The 22300-nt window shown below is 45.2% G+C and overlaps 1 protein-coding gene and 1 long non-coding RNA gene across 4 annotated transcripts in view; one reads left to right on the top strand and one right to left on the bottom strand.

The window, feature by feature from the left end:
* LOC128140628 (uncharacterized) overlaps positions 1-1545 on the top strand; it is a 7464-nt gene extending 5919 nt beyond the window's left edge. Inside the window, exon 3 of the long non-coding RNA XR_008234795.1 lies at positions 713-1545. This is a non-coding gene — a long non-coding RNA (uncharacterized LOC128140628). The remainder of the gene's footprint in view (positions 1-712) is intronic.
* On the bottom strand, positions 1183-22300 carry ZC3H12D (zinc finger CCCH-type containing 12D). Of its 3 annotated transcripts, XM_052784763.1 has the most exons (7): positions 22095-22300; positions 18024-19494; positions 13655-14094; positions 8474-8613; positions 7222-7456; positions 5336-5442; positions 1183-4647 (listed from the first exon to the last, which is right to left on the bottom strand). In XM_052784763.1, exons 3-7 carry the CDS (start codon positions 14035-14037, stop codon positions 3620-3622), a joined length of 1893 nt encoding a protein of 630 aa, XP_052640723.1. In that variant the 5' UTR covers positions 14038-14094; positions 18024-19494; positions 22095-22300; the 3' UTR covers positions 1183-3619. The 3 variants fall into 3 exon arrangements, with proteins under 3 accessions (XP_052640723.1, XP_052640724.1, XP_052640722.1); XM_052784764.1 differs by lacking the exon at positions 18024-19494; XM_052784762.1 differs by lacking the exon at positions 22095-22300 and having other exon boundaries at positions 18024-21688.

Raw genomic sequence — 22300 nt, 5'->3', positions numbered from 1 at the left:
GTACCTGTGTCCAAGATAGGAGTCTGTCTGTTGAAGGCTTTCAGCAGAGGCTTTTGGGATTTTTTTGACTTGCAGAGGTGGTCTGTCACACTTGAAGTACAGGGCTTGCTTGTTCTTCCCTAACAATCCAATATTTTTTAAGGAGGAGAGAAGCTGTAAAACATATCTTGTTCTTTTTAGTTATTTGTGATTAGTTCAAATATTTGCTTATAAAGTGTACCAGCTCTTATAGGGAGTGAGTTAAAATATTAGCAAAAGTTCTCAGAATAATTGGCAAATAAAATAAGTGTTTGATACAGAGCAAGATTATTATATACTTCATAGACCATCTTATGGCATTAATTTTTATAGTATCTAAGCTCACCAAATTAGTAGACTTGTCATCAATGTTCTGTGATGGAGAAATTTCTGTATTTAAGAAGATGTGGGAGGGAGGTACTGTTAGCTGCCCAGGACTGCATCGGGTGCAGAGGACTGCCCTCTTTCCCCCTTTTTATGCTAAGGAGCTGTTGCAGGGGTGACTTCTACCCAAGACTTCTCAGTGAAATATTTGTATCTAGTTTCCCTAGCCCCTCACAAAGGAGGGTGTCTATGGCTTCCTAACTTTTGGGAAAGGGTGAGAGTAGAGAAAGGAAGAGGATTCTCTCTTGTGAGTTTTGGGGGGTTTTTTAAATCTTAAAATGAACTTGGCAACTCTGTAATCCTCCCTTAGGAAAGCAGCCCATCACCTGGAGGATTGCTCCCACTGCTTCCAGCTTCTTCTAAGAGTCTTGACAACCAAAAAGCAAAGAACACCAAGGGCTTTCCAAGCCTGTTGGGATTTATGGATTCATTTTCAACTTGGCAAGGAGAGCTGGACCTGAATGCATCTCAGCAGAGACACCAAATAGCAACAGCCTCCTACCCTGCCTGTGCAAAAGCTGCCGCCTCCTTTCTGTTAGCAGCCCCTTCCCTTACCTCAGGAGCTGACAAAGCCAAAAAGAAATCCTCCTGTCTTGGAAAGTGTAAGAGGCTCTGCAGCAGAAACTCCTGAGTCCCAGATGCTTGTGCTGTGGTGAAATAACGGAACAGTCTGTGCTTTCCGTGGGCTCCGGGCCAGCAGCAGAGTTCCCCTCAAGCAGGCAGTGACACAGCACTGCTGCTGAGCTGCCCTTCCAACAAAAGCTCCATGAGAAAAAACCCTCTGGTCAGGAGAAGAGCCAAGAGAAATCGAGTTCTCTTCAGCGCCAAAGTCTGATTTATTTTCTCAGACACTTTCTCAGCAGAATGCACATTCTATGTATTTTACTGAAAGATTCCCCAGACAGACAGACAGAAATGAAAGAAAAATAAGTTATTAAACATCAAGAGAGCGTTTTGAACAACCACCAAATTCCTGTGCATCCTCAAAGGAAAAGGAGAAAAGCTTATGCACATGTCTCCAGCAAGCCAAAGGCCCTATAGAAAGGCAGCGTGCCAATTTTCCTATAGATTTTAAATGCTTTCTCTATTGAAATATGTAACGTACATTCCAGACATAAAAATAAATGTTGACATGTATGGTTATATCCTGCCCCATTGCTGTGTGTATATTTTCCAAATGCTGTCATCTGGGACTTGCTCTGTTTGAGTATGTGGAAGGTATTTTTCCACTCTGCATTCACACTTTCTCTGTGAGTGTACATATGTGTACAGCAGTAGCTGGGAAAGCTCCAGTACAGGTGCTTAGGCAAGCCAATGAGCCTGGCCTTGCATAGGCACAATATAGGCATTTAATCCATGAAACGTCTCGGGTCGCTTCAGTGTGTTAAGTGTGGTGTGTGGCATATTTCAGCGCAACTAATGATGGCTGTGGAACTCAAGTACTTTTCAAAGCATTTCACAGGGCATTTATGCCATAGTTTTGTTTTAATGTCATTTCTCATCTTTATGTAATATGCAGTGGATAAATTTATAAGCCATGTTGGTGATCCAGTTATAATATATATATTATGACTATAATAAAAGGAAAATTCATGACATATGGAAAAAAACCTGTCACATTCTGTGAAGACAAATCATACCTCCAAACTCCAAATTAGAATTTCTTGGAGCCAACCGCATGGCCATAAGAGATTGAACGGATGCAGCATACTTATTTCCTGAAGATTCTTTAACCACCACCACCAAAAAAAAAGCTGCTGGTGGTTTGCAGAGGGAAACAGGTCAAACTATCACCACCTTCAAAAAATGCATCATGTGATAATGTCACTAATGGTAAATTACTACTCCTTAGTCACCTTTTTGAAAGCAAGAGAATTCAGAGTTGTCAGCGAGGGCCATGTTTAATTCCTGCCTAAGAGCAACATCACTGATTGCACTTCAGAGAAGAACCTAACAGAGATACTGCAAGGTCAGAGAGTTTGTAAATCCCACCTGAATGTTGGACTTGATGAAGCATCAGTGCTAAGAGGAATGGAAAAGAAAAAAAAATTAAAACAAACAAAAAAGAAAAACAAAGACATTTTTCAGAATTAAGTGTTCTAGATGACCATTTTATAATGTGTTAAAGCATTTTTAGAACATGTCACACTGACATACTTAAACTTTGGTAAAATGCCAAAAACCTTCAGGATCAACCTTAATATTTGAATTATAACCTGAAGAATTCAGTGGAATAATGCAGAGATTAGCAGCTTTACAGCTTACTGAAAACCAAATATGTCCCAACAGAACTCAGTTTAAATGTTTGTAATCATAAATCAGCTGTGTAATTGCATTATGGGACCATGTTTGGTAATTAACAGTTAAGTCCACAATAGTTTTCTTGTTTGATACAACAGAGACATTTTAAAGCTCTCTTTTTTTTTTTTTCTTTTTTTTTTTTCTTCTTTTCCCCTTGGCATCATCTGGATTTCTTCTTTTTGAATTAACAAGCCTGAGTCCTCAGTCTACATCAGGACTTGTATTGAAGATGACTTCCCTGATTTGACTTACATCGGGCGTGATCCCTGAGAAGTGTACCTGCAGCTATCTTCAAGCGCTCTGGTGTACCTCCACCACCCCTGCTAGTCTGTACACAGCATTGGTTTATAAACACGAGGTGCATCGTTGAAAGCTTACTGATACAGGGCTGGGCCTGTATCAGGAAATAATATGGACCCAAAGATGCCTTCTAGCAGAGAGCACAGCCCTGTCTTAGAGAAAATAGGCCAAATAATTACTTTTTATGCTAGCTGAGCAAGCATTCATGGGGGGCTGTGGAGAGCCCTTTACTGGGGACCACAGAGCATGGTTCTTTTATGGTAGTTGAACAATAGGTTAGGACTTTAAAAACATGTCTAGTGTGTCAAGGCATTAACGAAGTTCTATGCCATCCAGAACCCAGTCATCAGTGAGGTTCAAATGCTGACAGCCCAGTTAGCCTGAGCCCTCCTGTTCACTCCCATGGGAGGTGAATGAGATCCCACCACAATGAACGGCAGTCTTTGCCCTGACTTGATGCCCCATGTGACATAGCTGGTTGATGCTTGGACTTGCGCTCCTGGGACAGCTATAACCCTTACCATAAAGCCCTTTAATAACACTTAGTTAAGCCTCAGAGTAGCATCTTTTTGCCCCAGAACTTGTGCTTGTTGGGAAAGGTTTGATGGGGACGGTTTCACAAGTTTCTGTGTCTTTGAATCAGTAAAGTCAAGCTAGCAATATCCTTGATATCGGGGTACAAAGCCATGATGTGGTTCACCTCACTGTAAGGGAAAAGAGAGCACAGCTCCCTGTGTACATTTGCCTGCTGGGCAGAGGGTGGCCTTGCAGCTGGGGCGGGCCAGTAGTCACCGTAAGAGGCATCAGGGTAAGCATGGGGTTTCTGGAAGAAGCCCAGTCTGTTGCTTGAGTCTAACAGAAAGGGCCGCTGTGGGGGCCGGCTGGGGAAACGGTGCTGCTGATGCTCGCTGTACAAGTGAAGCAGGTCAGGGGGAAGAGCTGCGGACTGTGGCAAAACAAGGCGCTGAGTCTCCAGGGCCTGTTTGTGCTGAGCACTATGAGGGACGTAGTGGCTCCTCTGACCCATCCCCTGCATGCCGCAGCACTCCTGAGGCCAGCTGTGGGCTGGGTGCATCCTGCCCAGCGCCGGCGGGAGCACCCTTTGCTGGAAAGGGCATCCCAGTATGCAGGTGTGGTCCAAGCTATGGGGGTGATGAAGCGAGTACAGGTTGTGCCTGAGGTCACCGCAGCGATGAGGGCTGTCCGTCACCTCTCTGTCCTGAGAGGTACGCATGGACCAGTTGTAGCAGTAGGTGTCATCACCAACAGATAGCGCTGACATCTTCTCCAGGAGCGGCTGGTCTCGCAGCAGCTCTGGCTGTAGCAACCTCTGGTCCACCCCCAGGTCAGAGCCTGGGCTGCCGGCCCAGGCACTGGACGGCTGCTCAGGACAGCTTCCCTGGGACCACCCTGGGTAGCAGGAAGCCCCTGCGCCGCCACTGGCTTCTCGCAGCGTTTCTGTGCAGGCATCAGAGGGCGCAGGCTCTATCCCGGTCCTGTCCGGCAAGCGGTTGCACTTCTCTTTCCCCAGGCTTAACGTGACCTTGATTTTGGCCCTGAGTTCATCAGCAACTGAGAGCTGAGCTTGATGTGGTCTCTCTGGGTGGTAAAATTTGCATTTATTGCCATAGGTGCATTTTTTACCTGAAAGAATTAAAAAAAAAAAAAAAAAAAATCAAACCGGAGGTTGTTGCTAGCACCCACGTCGATTAACACACCCATCACTTCTCCTCAGCACTGTGCATTTGCAGGGGCATGGTGAGCATAAACAGCAAAGAGGGGAAGTACTATTTTCCAATTCAGTACTTTTGACCCCAGATTTAAATATTGGTGACCTAGTATTGCAGGGTGAAGCAGCAGTGAAAGCAAGTTTCTGCTATTTTGGAAGTGTCTGAAATTAATTTATGTTCCAGTTGCTGCACTCAGTGGGCTGGGAGACCTGCTGCTACAAAGGGTTGCTTTAAAAAATGGTATAGGGATTTACCTCTGAGAAACCTGCACGTTGCTGGGCAGCTGTTGGGAGGGGAGAGAGGGGAAATATTTGGATGGCCTTTCCCAAGCGCTACAATACAAGTCCACTCTGCAAGGTGAAAAGGGTGTGCAGCCTGGGGAGGGGGGGTCAGCACAGCCACAGCCTTCGCTGAGGCTGAAGCCACTCAAGCAGGAGAGGAAAAAGCATCACGCGTTTGAGCAGCCCTGACCCAAGTCCCTGCCACACAAAGCAGGACAGCACATGGCAACAGCGCTTGCCCTTAGCCGAAGTAAAGCGCTGCTGGGAAGCAAGGGCCAGGAGGAAGAGGGGTGGCAGTTCACAGCACAGGGAGAAACCCACCGTATGGGCAAGGCTGCCATTTTGGTTCAGGAAGCACTGGCTTTTTGCTGAGGAAGTTATTAAGAGTGGGTCCATGCCGGCCTAGCGGATCATCGGGAGGCATAAACCTGAAAAAGAAAAAAGTCACAGAGGTAAAACAAAAACACCTCGAGCTTTTGGAGCTGAAGTGCAATCACAGCTTACGGCACAAGCTTAGGGCAGAAAATCCTCATGCTCCTTTTGTGGCCTGGCCTTCAGGATTCAGGCTGCCTTACCAGACACGGTGCCTTCCTGCCTGCCAAGACAACAATGCTTCAGCTTCATGTAGTTGTTTTTTCCTAATAACATAAAACAACTGGAAAGGCATGGCAGCTTGGTGTAGCTCTGGCCAGCCAGCAGCCTCAGCTGTGGCAGGATTGCTTCGTTTTTCTCTGAAGCAGCAGCAGCGCAGCAAACTCTTCTGTGGTCCCAGCACTGCGAACCTCACCATCAGCTCCCTTCCACAGCAAACTCACTTTTCTCTTACTAAATACTTGTAGGAGAATGAGGATTAAAAAGCCAGCAGTTAATTCGGAGTTACAGCTGATCGTGCATGTGGTGTGATAAACAAGCCCAGTCTTTTTCAAGGATTCAGTAAAGGCTTCCTGCTACAAGGCCAGCGAAATGCTCAGATCACTCTCTTTATTCTTCTATGCCAGTACCTGAATGTGATGCTTCAGGAAGAAAACTAATTAGCATCTCTGGACTTATTTGCAAAGGAATCTGCACCGCACCCACCCATGGAACAACTCTCTGTCGGATGAAGGGAGTCATGGGCAGGAGGGGAAGGGATGCACTCAGGGAATTTGGTTATCCACACAATGGGACTGAAACCTCCAACTTCAGGCTGTGGTTTTAGAGAGGTTCCCAAAGCTGTGCAAGAGGGTCCTGCTGAAACTATTCAAACGGGCTTCACAGTAACAGCTAGACTTTCTGAGGGAAGGGTTCTGCAAAGGTCTGGCAATCCCTATGAAATAGGAAGGAAAATACCATATAAATATTCGTAACCCATTAGTAACTAGGGAAGAAGCCTGGTGGTAGTCAGAGATAATGGACTGGAGCTTTGAGAAATACAGCATGCTGATGTTCAGCGACTGCATTCCTGCGAATGATGTTACAGGGAAACTGAAACCCAGTGCCAAGCACTTCCATCCAATTTTGATGGCGGGAGAGCCAAGTCTCCATCCTGACCCACAGTGAGTGCTGCAGTGTGAGGCGGCTTCTCCGCTCACACTCCTCCATGCACACTGGATGTCTCCAAGTGCATTTCCCCAGCCAAACTGATGGCTAGTGAACACCTCTGCTGCTAGGAAACTTAGACAAGGTTAGTACATACAGACTGAGGAGCGCACAGCTTAGCCTCACAGGCATGGTTCAAGTGCCTTAATGAAAACCTTCACCAATGGGGATGGTTAAGGGCCAGAGAGACCAGCTTCTCACCTCTCTCTTCTTCTAGAAAGTTATGATTACAAAAGCATAGGAAAAACTGCTGTTCTGCCTTGTAGGGGAGCTAAAAATACTGCCAGATAGCCAGCCTCCTCCCACGGATTTAATTCTGTTTCTTCCAGGAAATAGAAATTAAAAGATAGCAAGCCTTGGTTTAACATCCCAATTTGGATTGGAAAGAAGCAAAGCTGGTCACTAATGGTCCCATTCAAATAATAGAGAAATTCACTGAAGAGTGACATGGGGGGTTTAAGACCAAAGCTAAGGGAGCAGAAACTAAAGAAATGAGATAAGAAAAGTTGCAGTAAATTCCTTTCAGAAAAAGGCTCGCATACTCTGTTACTGGTGGGAGGTGCATTGATGTTGGAGCTGTCTTGGCCCTTAACGTTTAAATTCAGGATTGCTTAACGACCGTCTCTTACCTGTTACTGACAAAAGAGTACATGAGTAGTCGCTGCTCAATAAACCATTTCCACTCGGGGTTTTCATTCTGGAGATCCCGGTAATGATCATTGGAAACAATGATTCCGTCTTTCTCATAAGCAACTTTCACTATGTAGCGATCATCGTAGCAAACTACCCTCTTGCCTTTCACCTTCCGGGATGGGGTGTACACAAGGATTGATTGCTTTTCGAGCTCTTCAAGAATGTGCTGATCTGGTGGGGTGGTTGGCAGAAATAGAAAGGGAAAAAAGTATTTTAAAAAGAGAAACTAATTAATTAATAATAACCAGGTCTTAATCATGTGCTAGAAACCTACAGGAATCTAAAGATGTTTCAGCCCTTTAGGTAACTTACAGCAGTATGACTTTCAGATGCACTGATATCTGGTGGTTATTTGGCAACTTGAAAATTAGGTCTTTTACAAAAGCATCTACTTGTAAAATTTGAGATACCCTTTTTTGATTTTTAACTCTTATCTGTAAAAGGATGGCCTGAATTCTATACCAGAGGCATAGTGAACCCCTGTAGTGCCCTTTTTACCCTGCTAGATGCTAGAAAGCTCATAACCAGCCCTGACATGAGCTTAACTTGGAGATAAAATGTGCCTGATAAAATAAACAAACTTCTTTTGCTGCTATTGAGGACACTCTGACTTCTTGTCATTCCTGCTATGCAGTAAGGTGGATCCCCAGCCGCCTCATCTGCAGACGCCAAGCTGCTGGCACAAATCTGGCAGATCTATTTCCATACAAACTGAATCTGACCCCCCTCCACAGACTTCAGCTAATGCATTTCCTTCTTCTGGAAGAGGAACCCATGTATCTCCTGTACCAGGTTAATAGGCTAACAGATAATAGTCATGCAGTAGTGAACGTTTCGGATACTGCTGCCTTTGGATAATGTGTGCAACGATGTCATCGTCTCCTGGCTGGCCTTAAAAGCTCTGTGGACTTGTTGCAAGCTGACAAACTACTTTTTAACTCAGCTGGCAGCAAGTTGTGCTTGTAAAGCAGAAGACTCAAAGCAGCATAACAAAGCCTTGTAAGCAGTTTTAGTTGCTAGTCAGGAGCTTGCGGCAGTAAATTAATGACTAATTTAAGTGATGGAAACCTGATACACAACTTGCACTGTGCTTGACTTTACAGGGCAAAACTGCACCGGGCTCTTCACATCCCCTGTCTCCAACCTGCACCCAAGGGTTGCCAAATTATGCCCAGGACGGTGACCTACCTGCAATGGGACTGTCTTGTCGAGGGGGCTCCTTTCTCCAGAGTGGGACAAAAACCTTGATGTACGTGTGCCCCCTCTCTCGAAACCAATCCACCGCCAGCTGGATCCCCCAGCAGGAGAATATCTCTTTGTTTCCATGACTATAAAAAAAAAAGAGGAGGAGGATGGTGAGGCAAAGCTTTCAAGAAGCTTATAGACTTCTCTTTAACTGAGCCAGTAATGAAATGGCAAAATAAACAGCTTTTGTGTCATTCACCAGTTTCCAAGAAAACAACCTGGCAGGGTATCCTGGTAGGGCAGATCCAAACACCTCCTCCAGTGGAACCAGAAACTTGTTATCTGAAGCAGTTTGGATATTTAAAACCAGAGGTATCCTATGCCCCATTTCCATGACCTGCCTGCTACCCAAGCCTGTTGCTTCCATCTGTATCTGGATGGACTTGGCTCCTAAAGTACCAGCAAGACCTTAGGCTGTGTTAGACCCTTCACATGCCTCACCTGCTAATGGTTTGAGGAGTGAGAGTTTCTTCCAACACAAGCAGAAACCCACAAGGCTCTCCTAGGAGAAACAAAATGCGGGAATTTTCTTCTGTGGTAACAGTGACATTAGGGATTTTAATGTCTGAAGCAGCTGCAAGTGTGATCGCAGGTCATTCAGCCGCTGGAAGCAGGAGTCAAACTATGGGGGAAGGAAAACTGTAAGAGGCAGGATGGGAAATACAGAGAACCTAACCCAGGACACCAAAAAAGGGACAAGGCCTCAGTGGAGATGGCCACAGGCACCTCAGGCCCATGTTTATCTTGCCCTAGTTGGTGGGGTTTTGTCTTCATTGCACAGAGAGGTAGGAAAGCCCTAGGACAGGTGCTGTAGAGGATGCAGGCAAGGCGGGTTCTGAAGAATTATCAATATTCAGAGCAAGACACAGAAAACGACCTCAAGAAAAACAATTAGGGGTGATATCCTTCCTAAGTTTCTCCCCCCTTGAAAGTTCTTATTGCTTGTCATTTGCTTATCTAAAATGTGACTACAGTGCAGTGCATGTGTAAAGGAAGGTAATTTGTTAACTATCTCTGCACAAGTAAACAGAAATAAACTCCACACAAAGTCCTAAAACGGATAAATGCCCTCACATTATCTACAGAAACCTCATCCTTGTACTTTGAGCTTTCTAGATAATATCACCACAGTCTCACTCAGGCTTTCACCTCTGCAAAACGTACTTGTAAATGACTGTCTTGGTTACTACACCTACCTGCGGTGACAGATCAGTCGAGGACGATGCCACAGTCTTAGATGCCTCTCCCTGTTTCGTTCCCCAGGAATGCATCTCTAGGTTCTGCCTACATCACCCTCATAACCAAAGCTCTGTTTTATACCTAATAAAAGTCCCAGTGCTGAAAGTGTGACCACAAATGAAAAATAGTACAATTTAGAGGAAGAAACCTGCTTCTTTATTAATAGATACCCAGGCAATGGGAAGTCTTAAAAAACCCTCACCAATAATACATGGTCTGAGGTGCTCGACATATCTAATCTCCATTCTAGAACAGCTGTTTGGTTTGGTTTTAAAGGATAGGATCTACCCAGGATAGGTATAAAGTCACCTGGACAGGTGTCTTGAAAGTTCAGGTGACTTTTTCAGTTAACTGCCTTTAAAAGGAAGTCTAGGTACATCTTTAATACCACAACTTAAAGTTCAGCGACAGCCTGCTTTAACATTGACTACTCATCTATATGACCCTGTCAGCTTTAGAAAGTAGTTCTAGATGTTCCCCCAGTGCAGAAGGTGAAGCACCCAAGCACAAGTGATTCGGCCAAAAGGCCAAGCAGAACAAGAGAGAATAGGCACCTGGAATTGTTTCTCAGCGTTATCACTTAATCCAGTTGCTGCTACATTGCTACAGCCAAACCTGGGGAACGTGTATCTAAAAGAATATGTACACGCATGGTATGCTGCAGTGTTGACACAACTGAACACCAATGTCTGCCGTGCAATGGAGCAGGGGCTTTAAAATTTTACATTCTCCTTGTGTGGTGAATTTGTGTCACCTGACAACAGATTGGCTCCTGTCAGTCACCTTTCCCACACAGCCCCGTAGTCCGTGGACCATAACTGATCTGTCATAACTCAGTCCCAACTCTCTCCCTCCCTCCAGCCACAGGGTACATTGCACTTGGGTCACAGATAGCAAGGCCCATCTCTCAGAAGCTGAAGCAGCAATTTGACCTTGCTGTGACTCCGGCAATTAAGCCATAATTAGCATGCAGTGATTCCTTTTTAAATTATGCAATTCCAACCCCTTTGAGAAGACATTTAGTCAAAATAACTCTTTTTGAAAACTGCGAATGGCCCCATCTCCACCTTGTTGTGACACAGCATCAGCCACAGCTTTGGCAGAAGGGAGAGAGCCTAACGCAGGACTCTGCTGGCCTAGGAAAAGGCCTCTGTACCTATCACAGCTTAAAAACTAGGTGTAAGCACAAGCACTAGACTAGGTAGCCTCTTCGGTGTGCAGTGAATAGGGTTATGACAGTTCCCTTTTTGTATTAACACAACTCCATTTATTTTTTCCACTAGCCTTGCTAAACCATCCTGCCCGCTTCCTGTGGATAGGCTGGCAGATGGCTAAGTTTCTCATTACATCTGATGGAAACGCAAAGTGTACTGAGATGCTTGACTAGTGAGACTGGCTGAAGGCAAGGTTATTTTCCATTCAGTTTCTATGGATAGGCTGATTGATGATTGGAGACCGCCAGCTCACTTGCTTTATTACCCTGGGGCATATACATCCTTTTCAAAACCTTGCACCCCACAATGGGCCCTCAACACCAACTCTGAAATGCTCCAGAAACACCAGTCCTAAGCTAGAAATACAAAGGCTCGCAATGTTTTTCTCCACACAGGCAACTGCCTCCCCAAGCTTCAACTTTTTGACAGCTTCATCCCTAAACTGCTGCTTCTCCTGTACTTTTATGGTTGTTGGTGTTGATGATGATGCTTACCCAGCAAGGAAACCTAACATCCCTTTTCCCTGACTTCTGCAAAAAGCCCTTCTCCATCTGATAGCAGCAAACCAGAAAAATTAAAATGAGGATACCAAAAGCACTTGCCAAGCCTGTGCCATTAGCCAAAGTAAATGCCATTCGGCACCACTTTGAAAGGCATCCAGGAGAGGAAAAAGCAGCTCCTTCCAGGCTGCGTCAGTTCAGTACAAACTGAACTGACATGCTTAATAGTCTTCTCCATCATCCAGGTGGTCTTTAACTTTATCAAGACAGAGATTGGGGATGTCTGAGAAGAGCTGTAAAACCTTTGCCTTTCTGAAACTCAAAAGTACTTCACATTCCTCTAATTCCTTTTAGGTGAAAGACGAGGAATCCACAGCAAAACACCAGCCTTCAATAATCTAGCAGGCAAACATCTCTCGGACTCAAATTTTGAAAATTATTCTACAAAAAGATTTAGATTTTACATGCCAGAAGCACACGTGGCTTCTTGAAAACCCATTTATGTGGGCATGTGGGCTAGGAAAGCGATATGACATGCTAGCTCAAGCCATCTGCTGCACATACCTATAATGACATTTGTTTTAAATAATCTCTGTCTAGCAAACTCCCGTGCACAGGCTGGCACAGCAGGATGATCTCAGAGCTTTCCCAGAGTACTCCAAGCTCAAAACATGCACTAATCTCATTAGCCACCAGCCTACTCTGGGCCTCCTGCTCAGCGGCAAGGTTGCGTCTTCTGCCATCTTGGAAACAACGCTCTTCTCTGCCTTGTCCACCTCTGCCTGCTCTAAAAAAGCCCTGGTAAATTGGTGAGGACAAGGTTGTGCCAGAAGAATGGAGCACACGGCCAGTTGGGGTAGTATTGCCCCTAACGCAACGGAAGGGCAGGTGCCTAGCTCAGCCCCTCTGCCTGAATGGGTGCTCATATCTTTTGCAGAGAGGCAAGAAGGACACCCTAAGGAGGGTCTAGGGTGAAAATGCACATGGAGGCAGGACATCCTAACACCTGGCTACCGAGCTCATGGCCCAGCCAAGGCTAAGCAATTTTGCTCTGTTGCTCGTTTCTTGCTCCTCAGGAGCTGCCCTGACTGAGGAATCCCTCGGTTTTGGATGGGATTTCTCCCTTCACCCAGAAGATGGCATAATTTGCTTAGTCTCCAGTTGCTCTGGATGCACTTGTCCACTTTGCCCTCTAACCGAAGGGGATGTGGTCTCACCTCACCTCACACCAAAGCTAACGGAAGGAGGAAGCCCTCCCCTGCCCTGTCCCAACCTGCGGGGACAGGCTTGGCCCTGCTGCGTGGGCAGGCAAGTTAACAGGGAAAAACCGATGGATAGCCAGCGCGTCCCAGACTCTCAACTGCTGGAGCCTCTGGCTGTTCATATTGCTGGGGTAAACAGAGGCCAACCCACTGCTGTCTTTGGATTCCCCATCCATATGGATGTGCCAGGCTCCCCATCAGTAAGAGTGCTTTCACAGTGTCAGGACACTGCTTAGGAAATGTAATTGGCCAGGATGGGTTGCTATGACATTTCCCAGAAACAGAACTAATTAAGGAGGAAATGAGACTATTCAGTACAAGTCAACTACCAATTCCCTGATATTTCCATAAAAACGAAGCCAAACCGAAAACCAACAAAAATATACAAGCCAGGAACATTGTTGGAGTTTGCTTGCAAGTCAAAACAGTACAACTGCAATGTTGTTAGGAACCACAGTCACCTGTCTTTTTATTTTCCCTCTCCTTCTTAAGTTAGTTGGGCTGTTCTGTCTATCTGTTCATCAGTTTTTCCTGGAAACACCTCAGCATAGAGATTTAGAAATCCTAGGTACCCATTTGAACAGGCAGGGAAAGATCATGGTGAACTAAAGGGAGAGCAAGCTGCTGAATCCTACTGCCATAAACAGTAGTGGTTAGCTAGCTGTTGGCTTATAAAAGATCAAAATGCAGAGTGAGCTAGTGATTGCATTTGGCGTGCGTATTTACGGGTATAGAGACAGTGGGTCCCTACAAGCTGTGCCTCAGCCAAGGAACAGCGGTGGTTCGTACATTACACATCAAATACATCAACGTTCCTCTCACCTGAAATGAAAACATACTTCAAGCCACCAGCTTTAAAATTCAAAAGCTTCAGAGGAAGAGAGTTCCCTTTTAGGAAACAGAGCTTACCTCATTGCAACATTGCTGCCATCGATCACAATGGGTCTCAAGTAATCGGAAGAGTCACTTTCATCTTCTCCAAGCCACTTGGACCCTGGTGTGGTGCTACATGATCCACGGGCAACAAGTTTTAGCGGGGAAGACTGAGCCTGGCTCTCCAGAGCTTGAGGTTTGCTCCCCATCCGAATCAGCTCTTTCAGCACATCATCCTCCAGGGCCCCTTGGCCCAGGTTCTCCAGCACTTTGCAGATGTCCTGCTTACCATAGCCCAGCTTGCAGAAAAAATCCAGCTTGCTCTGGTGCACTTCCACACCCACCGTAGAAACTTTTCTGGAGCGTGGTGGTACTGGTTTGCTAGAAAGTGAACTGGCCAGTGCCATCTTAGCAGGCATTTACGTTCCTTTAAACCCAGTGCTCTTGTCTTCCCAGCCTTGTCCAACAGGCATCAGCTTTAGGGAGGAAAAGATCAGAAACAACAAAACACAAGTGTTAAGGAAGAACGTGCGATCTCAGTTATTTGCCTAGTGCACGCAAAGAGACTATATCTGATGAGCCGTCTTCTCTCTGAAGAGGCTGTCCAGTCTTCTCTCAGCATTAAAGCATTTTTCTGGTCCACTCTTATTTATAAAAGCACTGGAGTGTCCCATGCAATGTTTGCCACTCTCCAGGCGTTATGTCAGACAGGTGTCATCCTACTTCATGAACTATGCAAGCCTGTCTGTACACAGACACGCTGTATGCGTAAGTTTGTTCTTCAGACTTATCTCACAGGAAATGATACAAAAGACGGTGTAACCGGGGATTTTCAATTTGCTCAGTGTGGTTTGTAAGACACAGATAAAAATCTGTCAGATGTTGTTGGATGAGCTCAGATGCCATAGCAACCTAACAACTATAGCAATTTTCATCAAGTGATTTAAGGAAATGTTGTTTGCAAAGTAGCTGGGAACTTTTTTCTATAGTTTTGTCTTTCCTAGTATGTGTCCATCTGCGTACACACAAACATACCTTATGCAATTCTGTCACTTATCTGTTCCGATGCCTGATTTACTCTTTTCGTGTTATTTGCTATTTCAGCGAGGACTTTTATATTCAGAGAAGCAGCTTTTTTTTTGAAAGCTGTCAGGGCAGTGGTTGGAAGCAGGCAGTCTGAAAAGTGGTTTCAATTTCACTTATATTTATTGTCAAGAGAAACTGGTAATCCAGAAATGAGTGTGCAGAAGCAGCAGAAAGCTGCTTCAAGCTTCTCCAGAACTGCACTATTTACATTTCTGGTCTAGCCAGTAAATGAAGGTGATGGGCAGCATACGCAGGCATAGCCAGAGCTACTTCAGCCCAACAAGCATGACAACGGAAGGACATGCACGGTGACCACTCATCCATCAAGCCATACATCTTCAGTCACTGTTGGCATGCTTGCACCAAAGCTTCTCTTGCCACAGCTCTGCAATTATTGGTGTTACCTGGATAAAAGCCGTGGCTGGTACTTCTACCCACATGTCGGACATAAGGGCGGCCCTCTTCCCTTCACTAACTGCGGTCAGCAAATGATGCAGAATTAACTGACCAAACAACTACCTTCATGATGAGCTCAGAGCCATAACCACATTGCACCCGGCGGCTCCCCTTCCCAGCCCACCCTGCACATCCCCAGCCCGCTGGCCGGAGCTCCCTGCCCAGCTGCGGGCCACCCCAGGAGCTCAGAAGCCAAAAGCATCTGGAGGAAGGCACGGAGGTACTGGAGACAGGGAGATGGGAGAGGAGCCCGAGTGCAGCTCCTCCCCGAGGCATTAAGAGGACCCCCGGGCTGCGGGGAAGAAATCCACATTGAGTTCCATTAATTTAAAACCGATTAGTTCAGCAGGAAAACCTGATAATTAGTTATAACCCCACCTCATACAACTTTGGCCTTTTACCTTTCTATGTAGCCTTCTAACTTTCAGATATTCTTCTGTGGAAGAAATCCGGCACTCTGTTTAAAAGTGACAAATAGCATCAGTAAAATAAAAAAATACCTTGAATATGTCATATATGTAAGGGGAAAGCAGTTACCATGTGTATTTTTCCATCTAAACCAAAGCATTGCTTATTTTAGCCAGTGGGCTTGACCATTTTTCCTCACAGTGCAATCCACGAGCATAACAGTTTTTACATCTAATCCTTGTTTTTAATTCATGGACTGAGGATGAAAAGGTATTTGCCTGCTTTTTCATTACTGAAGTGGTTTCTCAGCTTTGAAATAACTACTCTCTGAACTGAAATCCATTAATGTATCTTTGTATCTGAATTCAGCTGGAGCTGTCACAGCTGGGCTAGCAAGCCCTCTTCCAGGTGTGCAGTCAGTGACTCCAAACATTTAACATGTACTACTTGATTTGTTTTTATGTCTAGATTATTTTAATAAATTACTGTAAATGAAAAATTTTAGTTGCTATCTGTCCTCAGGTTGAAAACAAAATAATTAATACATATTTTAATAGCCATCACTATTGTTTTTTAAACCTGTATTTATCTATTCTGATGTGGGTTTTTGGTTTTTTTTATATCAGAGAAATTTCCCACATTAGCATCACATTGTGTTGTGTATATATTTGTCCTGGATTTCATCGGGTTCAATCCTTCACAATTTTACCAGACAGCTTTCCAGCTGCAGAGGGTGCAGAGGCCACGTCCGTCTCGCGGCGTGCACCTTGCAGCCCCAGCAGCAGCAGCCCCAGCAGCAGCAGCAGCACGCACGAGCACGTGCTGGATGAAGGCTGCTCGCCACATCACTTTTCCAGCCCCATCCCAGGAAGCCCCGAGCCCGTGGTCCACGTCTGCACACTTTGCATCCTGGCAGGCAGAGGCAGCATTTGCAAGGCTTGGCCCTTCTGTACACCCTTCGGCTTGGTGAGCTGGGGCAACGCGTGGCAAACACTGAGCTCTGTGTTGCTGCCTGGGGTTGATACGATGCAGTATCGGCCATCACCAGCAACGTGCTAGTTCTGTAAACTTAACCACTGGATTTCTGCTCGGTCACAGCCAACACTGAGGTCACCCTTCTAAAGAGAGAATTAAAGTATAATAAAATCACTAGCTTACACGTTAGTAAACAGTCAGTAGCGTGCCCAAGTCCAACAGGTCAGTTGGTTGCTTATAACCACACAAAAACGTATGACAAGAAGAGAAATTGTGCATCACAGAGTCCAGCTTTTGCTATCACAGACGAACAGGTTGTGAAATCCCATTTATAAACTTTATGACCTTCATTTCAAACTACTTACATTTCCTCCTGCCACTTTTCCCCTCTCACGTCAGCAGACTCTGTTGGGAAGCTGCTCTTGTTTTCTCTCCACTGAGAGCCAAAGTCTTCTCGTTTCCAGGCTAAATTTATCCACAGGTTATCATGTGCCCATCCTATGTTCCAGCTTAAAAAGCACCCCTCTCTGTCTACAATGTTGTGCCCCCTCTTGCATACACATACACACACAGGCACACACGGAATGGCTTTAGTCATGGTTCCAAAACTCTATTTTAATCTTAACATTTTAGCAATTAAAAATAATTACTTTTGACCAAAAAATTGAGACACCTGTCAAGGTCTTCTGTCTTTTTTATATTTTGACAGATTTGGAAGATTAGAAAATAATAATTTGAATTTTTTGTAAAAAGCTTCCAAAAAAGTAGTGGTTATATTCCAATTCCTCATCTTGAATGACTTTAAAGAATAACTTTTGTCTAGTCCTTCCACCAGGTCTTTGCTCCACTTGCAAACAGAGCAGGACAAGGTGCCCAGTGGGTGTGTGTTTAAGCAGCACCTCCAGCGGCTCCAGCCACAGAAACACACTAAGGACCAGCTTGACTCAGAGGGAGCTGGGGCTCCTCAAAGCCCCCCCCAAAGCCCCATCCTGCCTGCCCAAGCTGGGGCAGAGGGGACACGGCCGCAGCCAGAGCTGGCGTTGGTCAAGGCAGAGCAGGTTTGAGTCTTCTCTAAACCAGGTGTGCATGCCATAACTCCATTCACGAGCAACAACTCCCTGCCACGATAGCGTTCCCACCTCACACCTTAGGTTTGGGCCGCCTCTTCTTCCTCCTCCTCTGTCCCTGAGAATCACGCTGCAAACCACCTCAGCCTGCCAGCCCACTCGAGCCCTTCCATGAGCTGTTTCTCTGAAAGAACATGGGCTGCTCTGCTTTCAGAAAAACAAGGATTTTTACTTGCACAAATTAGAGATGCACATAAACTCTTAATATCAAGACCAGTCATTTGTTGTCTTGATGACTAAGATTCGCCTTTTTTTTCCCCACCTTCCCTGCTGCATTTGCCAAAAACAATAAAAACAAACTCCCCAGAGAGTGAGCCGTACTCACAGGGAGCCCCACTTGCTCTGCACCTTACCTGACAGCTGCTCTTTCTGCGTTCCAGCAATATCGTCCCACCATTCACGAGCCAGAAGCTGGATTCAGAGCAGTACCAGGCTCACAAGGAAGTCGTCAGCCTGTGTTTAGAGGCTTTATGGCAAGGCTGATGTCAACTGAAAGCAAACAAGTGCAGTGAGCAGGTTAGAGCTCATTCTATAGGAAGGTTTTACTTCCTCATTTGGCTGGCTGAGCTCTCATTTAACTGTACTGGTTGATAAACTTTCACTTCATTTTTCAAAAGGAAAAAAAAAAAAAAAAAAAGAGGTTCCCAACACAGATCAGTTCTGAGTTACAGGCAAAGATTAGTCAAACCTACTGTGGCAGGGATCCACAACACCACGCAGTAAGAAAACGGCATATGAATTCAGGGGCAAGTGGAAAGTTTTCCACCAGGAATGCTTTACCAAGTTATTTCAGCCTCATTCCCCCTACATCTGGCAAATTTCTGACCTTCAGGGACACATGGAAAAAAAAAAAAAAAAAAAAAAAAAAAAATCAACGTTTTGCTTAGCATCTCGCATTGCAAAGCCTCGTTCCAACACCTCCACATCTGAGGGAACCTGCTCTGGGAGACTACAGTGAAATATCAAAACTCAAACCAAGCCCCCTAACCTACCAGTGCCTCAATCAAAAGACTACTTCAGAGACATGCAGCCTGTCCACAGCAAAGACCGACAGGCACTTCCCAATAGAAAACTAAGGTTTTCCTCTGCTTCTTCCTTACCTTGCTGCAAACAAATATGCCCAAAATCCACTTTTAGGCAGCAGGAAGGGTTGGAGATTTAAGGAGGGGTTAACCTCTGGGACCCTTGGGATGCTGCGGACAGCTCTGCAGGCATGATGCCCTCTGCCCACAGGGCCAGGGAGGGTGGGGAGACCCCGCTGCAGAAGGAGAGCACCTCTGCCACTGTCCCAAGTTGACACACCTTTCCTGGCCAGAAATTCCCCCCTACTTGCATATTTTGTGGGAGGAAGCAGGGTGGCCAAACCCTTGGTAGCGGCATCCTGTTTAATCCAAAGACTGGTTGCTGGTAAGCAAGCCTCACCACCGCTTCCCAGCTGGTTCCAGTCAATGGATGTGCCTTTGCATCACACCCAGACTCCTGGGACCGCTTTGGGATGCAGGCTGCTCTGCTGCTCTGAAAAGCAATGCCCTGGCAGCCACAGGCTGAAAGGGCACCACACCGCCTCATCTATCCTGCCTTGGGCACAAAACTCCCTCTGATCCACAAAGGTCTGGCTAGGCAGGTTAGTGGCTACAGAATAGGAAAAATGTTCCTAAGGTCACAGCTAAAGAAACGTATTAGTTTGCTGCTGCCCAGAACAGCTATAAGAGCAGAACACCCAGAGCCTTTAACTCCACATCTCTGGAGAAGAAGGATCTTCTTTGCTCCATTTAAACTTGCAGAATGCCACATACCTCATCACAAGACTGCCACAGAGCAGTACTATTGGAAAGGAAAGAGAAAGTTGCTGTGTTATTTATAATCCAGGAAGGCAACAGAGCAAAGCACGCGACATTGCGTAGTACCGTTTTAACTCCTACTTCTCAGTAAAACTTTTTTTTACTACATAAATAAGAACAAACCAGAGCTTATAAAAAGAAACAAGAAGGAAATCAGATATGAGGATTTTGCACTCGTCTTCCATTTCTAATGAAATGACGAAACCCACCTACTGTAAAAAGCCATGAGCAAAACACTTCAACATCATTCAAATCATGGTCAGCCAGGAAGACCCTTACCCAATTCCTGAAATCTGTTCAGAGCCTTTGCCTAGGTGATAGCTAGCTGAGACACATAAGACCATGAGAAATACAGGATCATATTTAATTTTTCAGATGGTCTCAAACCCTTTTGCTCACCAGCACAGCTAAACATTTGAGCGCCCAAGGCTGTGGTTTCACAGACATTTCCTTTCTCCGCTGTGCTCCCTTGCACTGACAAGCACGCCGAGTTTTCCCGGCACAAAGATTTATTGCTGCTCAGTGGCACTGTTACGTTCAAGAGGGAAAGAGCTGCAGTGTTTTTCAGAGGGGAAGATCCCCCAACTAATGGATGTTCATTCCTCTGTTGAGCTGAAGACTGAGGATTTACTGGGTTGTGAAACAACTAGACCTTCACCAGAAAGAATCATTACCAACCTCAAAGCAAGACAGCCTTGTTGTGGCAGCTCCTGGAGGCTATGGAGAGGACCCCTCCATGACTTTCAAGGAGGCTCCCTGTGCAAAACCTCTTTCCCGACGCTGTTAGACTTTAGTATGGAAAAAACGTTCTCTTCAAACTCGTAGTGTGGAACAGGTGTTTTGGTCTACACACCCCAGTGAGCTATTTGCTTTGCTAAAGGAAGCAGTCATTTATTGCATCAGCACCAGAGAAAAGCGTTATTACTGTCTTCCTCATCTGAATAAGTTCACCTGCTGGGAAAATCAAACAAGTGTAGGTGGCCATAGTATCACAGCGAAAATTCTTTAGCCCCTAACCAGCAGAAGACAGTCAGGATAAAGCAAATGCTTAATCAAATACAGGTCTATTGCCAGGAATATTTTAAACAGTTCCTGGAACTAATACGTTCCCCCTCCTGCCCTGAACAATCTCCCTGCTGCCTTCAGCAAGGCTTGGGTCAGACCCTCAAGCCATACTCCCTCAATTCAATCTCCTGGTTCACAAAGAACAAGTCACTGTTACACAGTACGAACTACACTCCCAATTTTAAATATGAGTTTTACACACCATTAGGCAAAGTCTAGATGTTTTCTGCCAGTAAAATTGTCTCCCTGTTGGAGACGCTGGCAATTTTGACTTGGAGACATGTATTCACCCCCCAAATTTACATCACTAACTCAACAGGTCCTGCTAGAGTGCCAGACCAGTTATTGATGGGCAATCCTGTATTCAGGCTAGTAAAGAGCCAGTATCTGTAGAAAAGGTATTTTTACATGCTTACCAAAATGACCACCTTTCCTCCCTCCCCAAAACTATGCCACAGTAGTGAGCACTCCATCTGACCACAGAATAGGGAGAACAGAGAAGAACTGATTTCAGTACTACAGCCAATGGTAACTTCTTTTACATCTTGGAAAATTACAATCCCATCTTAAGATCTGATGTAGCAGGATGCCAACTTGTTTTTGCCTAAAATATCTATTTTTTCCTCTGCCTTTTGTACAAAAACATACTATTACTCAAGTATTTTCCACCGGGCTTATAATAAAAAGTACCTTTTACAATCAGAAAGTCCCAAACAAGTTTCAAGTTCAAAAGTTTACTGCTGTTCAGCTTAAGGTTTCAGAAAGCTCTTGGAACCGTCTTTCAGCTTCAACGACTCATTGTATACTTGGAAGACCCAAACCTTGATATAGTTTACTGATGCCTTTTAAACACAGCTACCACTTTTAACCAAGATGATACTGGCTTGCTCACTGAGAAAAAGCACGTTCTGTCAGCAACCAGACCAAGAGTTTTACACAAAAAAACCCTGCCCTGTAACAAGTATTTACATAAATCTTAGTGTAATTTAACATTATTCAAATTGCTTATGCTATCCCTATGTATGCAACAGGTGATTGACAGAATAGGAGAGACATTATCCATGCTCTAGGAAGCCTACAAGCAAAACTGGTAATCCTGTTGTCAGTAACATACAAGTTTTATATGAAAAAATCAGGCTACAGGAGGGTGATATGAACAAAGATAAAAGCAGCAACAGATTCAGAAATGCTTCTGAAAAATTTTGAATGTAACTTCTTAAATATGCAATTAAAATGCTTGTCCAAACAACTAATAGTTTGGGGGCGGGGGGGGGTGCTTTGTTCTGGGGTTTTTTTTGTTTGGGTGGTTGTTGGGATTTTTTGACAAGTGGAAGGAAGCAGGTACAGCTTTACCTACAAGAGTAAAGATTCTTGGCAGCCCAGAACCAGGGACACATGGCACGCTTTTCCATCCACGCATGGGGCTATGCAGAACAACTCTTTCAGCACACATCCCAAAGGCAGAGCACACGCACCAAGTCGTCATGCCAAAACAGGATTTTGATGAAGAATGCTTACGTGTTGCCAGCTCCTTAACCCACCCAGAGCACATCCCGGGTTTATGCTTGAGGAGTTTCATAAACAGTCATGACCTTTGAAAAAAGAAAGAGGAAGCCATCAGCAAGAAGGCCGACAGCCATCAAGCAGAGCAGACACCGGGATGAATGCAGGGTTATCACAAATGTTTTGGGGTAACTACTTACTGTGTCGCCCATCCTGGAATA

Source organism: Harpia harpyja, chromosome 4 (genome assembly GCF_026419915.1).
Source record: "Harpia harpyja isolate bHarHar1 chromosome 4, bHarHar1 primary haplotype, whole genome shotgun sequence".
Classification (NCBI taxonomy): Eukaryota; Metazoa; Chordata; class Aves; order Accipitriformes; family Accipitridae; genus Harpia; species Harpia harpyja.
The sequence above is the reverse complement of the archived record's forward strand: the minus strand, read 5'-3'. Positions and strand labels throughout refer to the sequence as shown.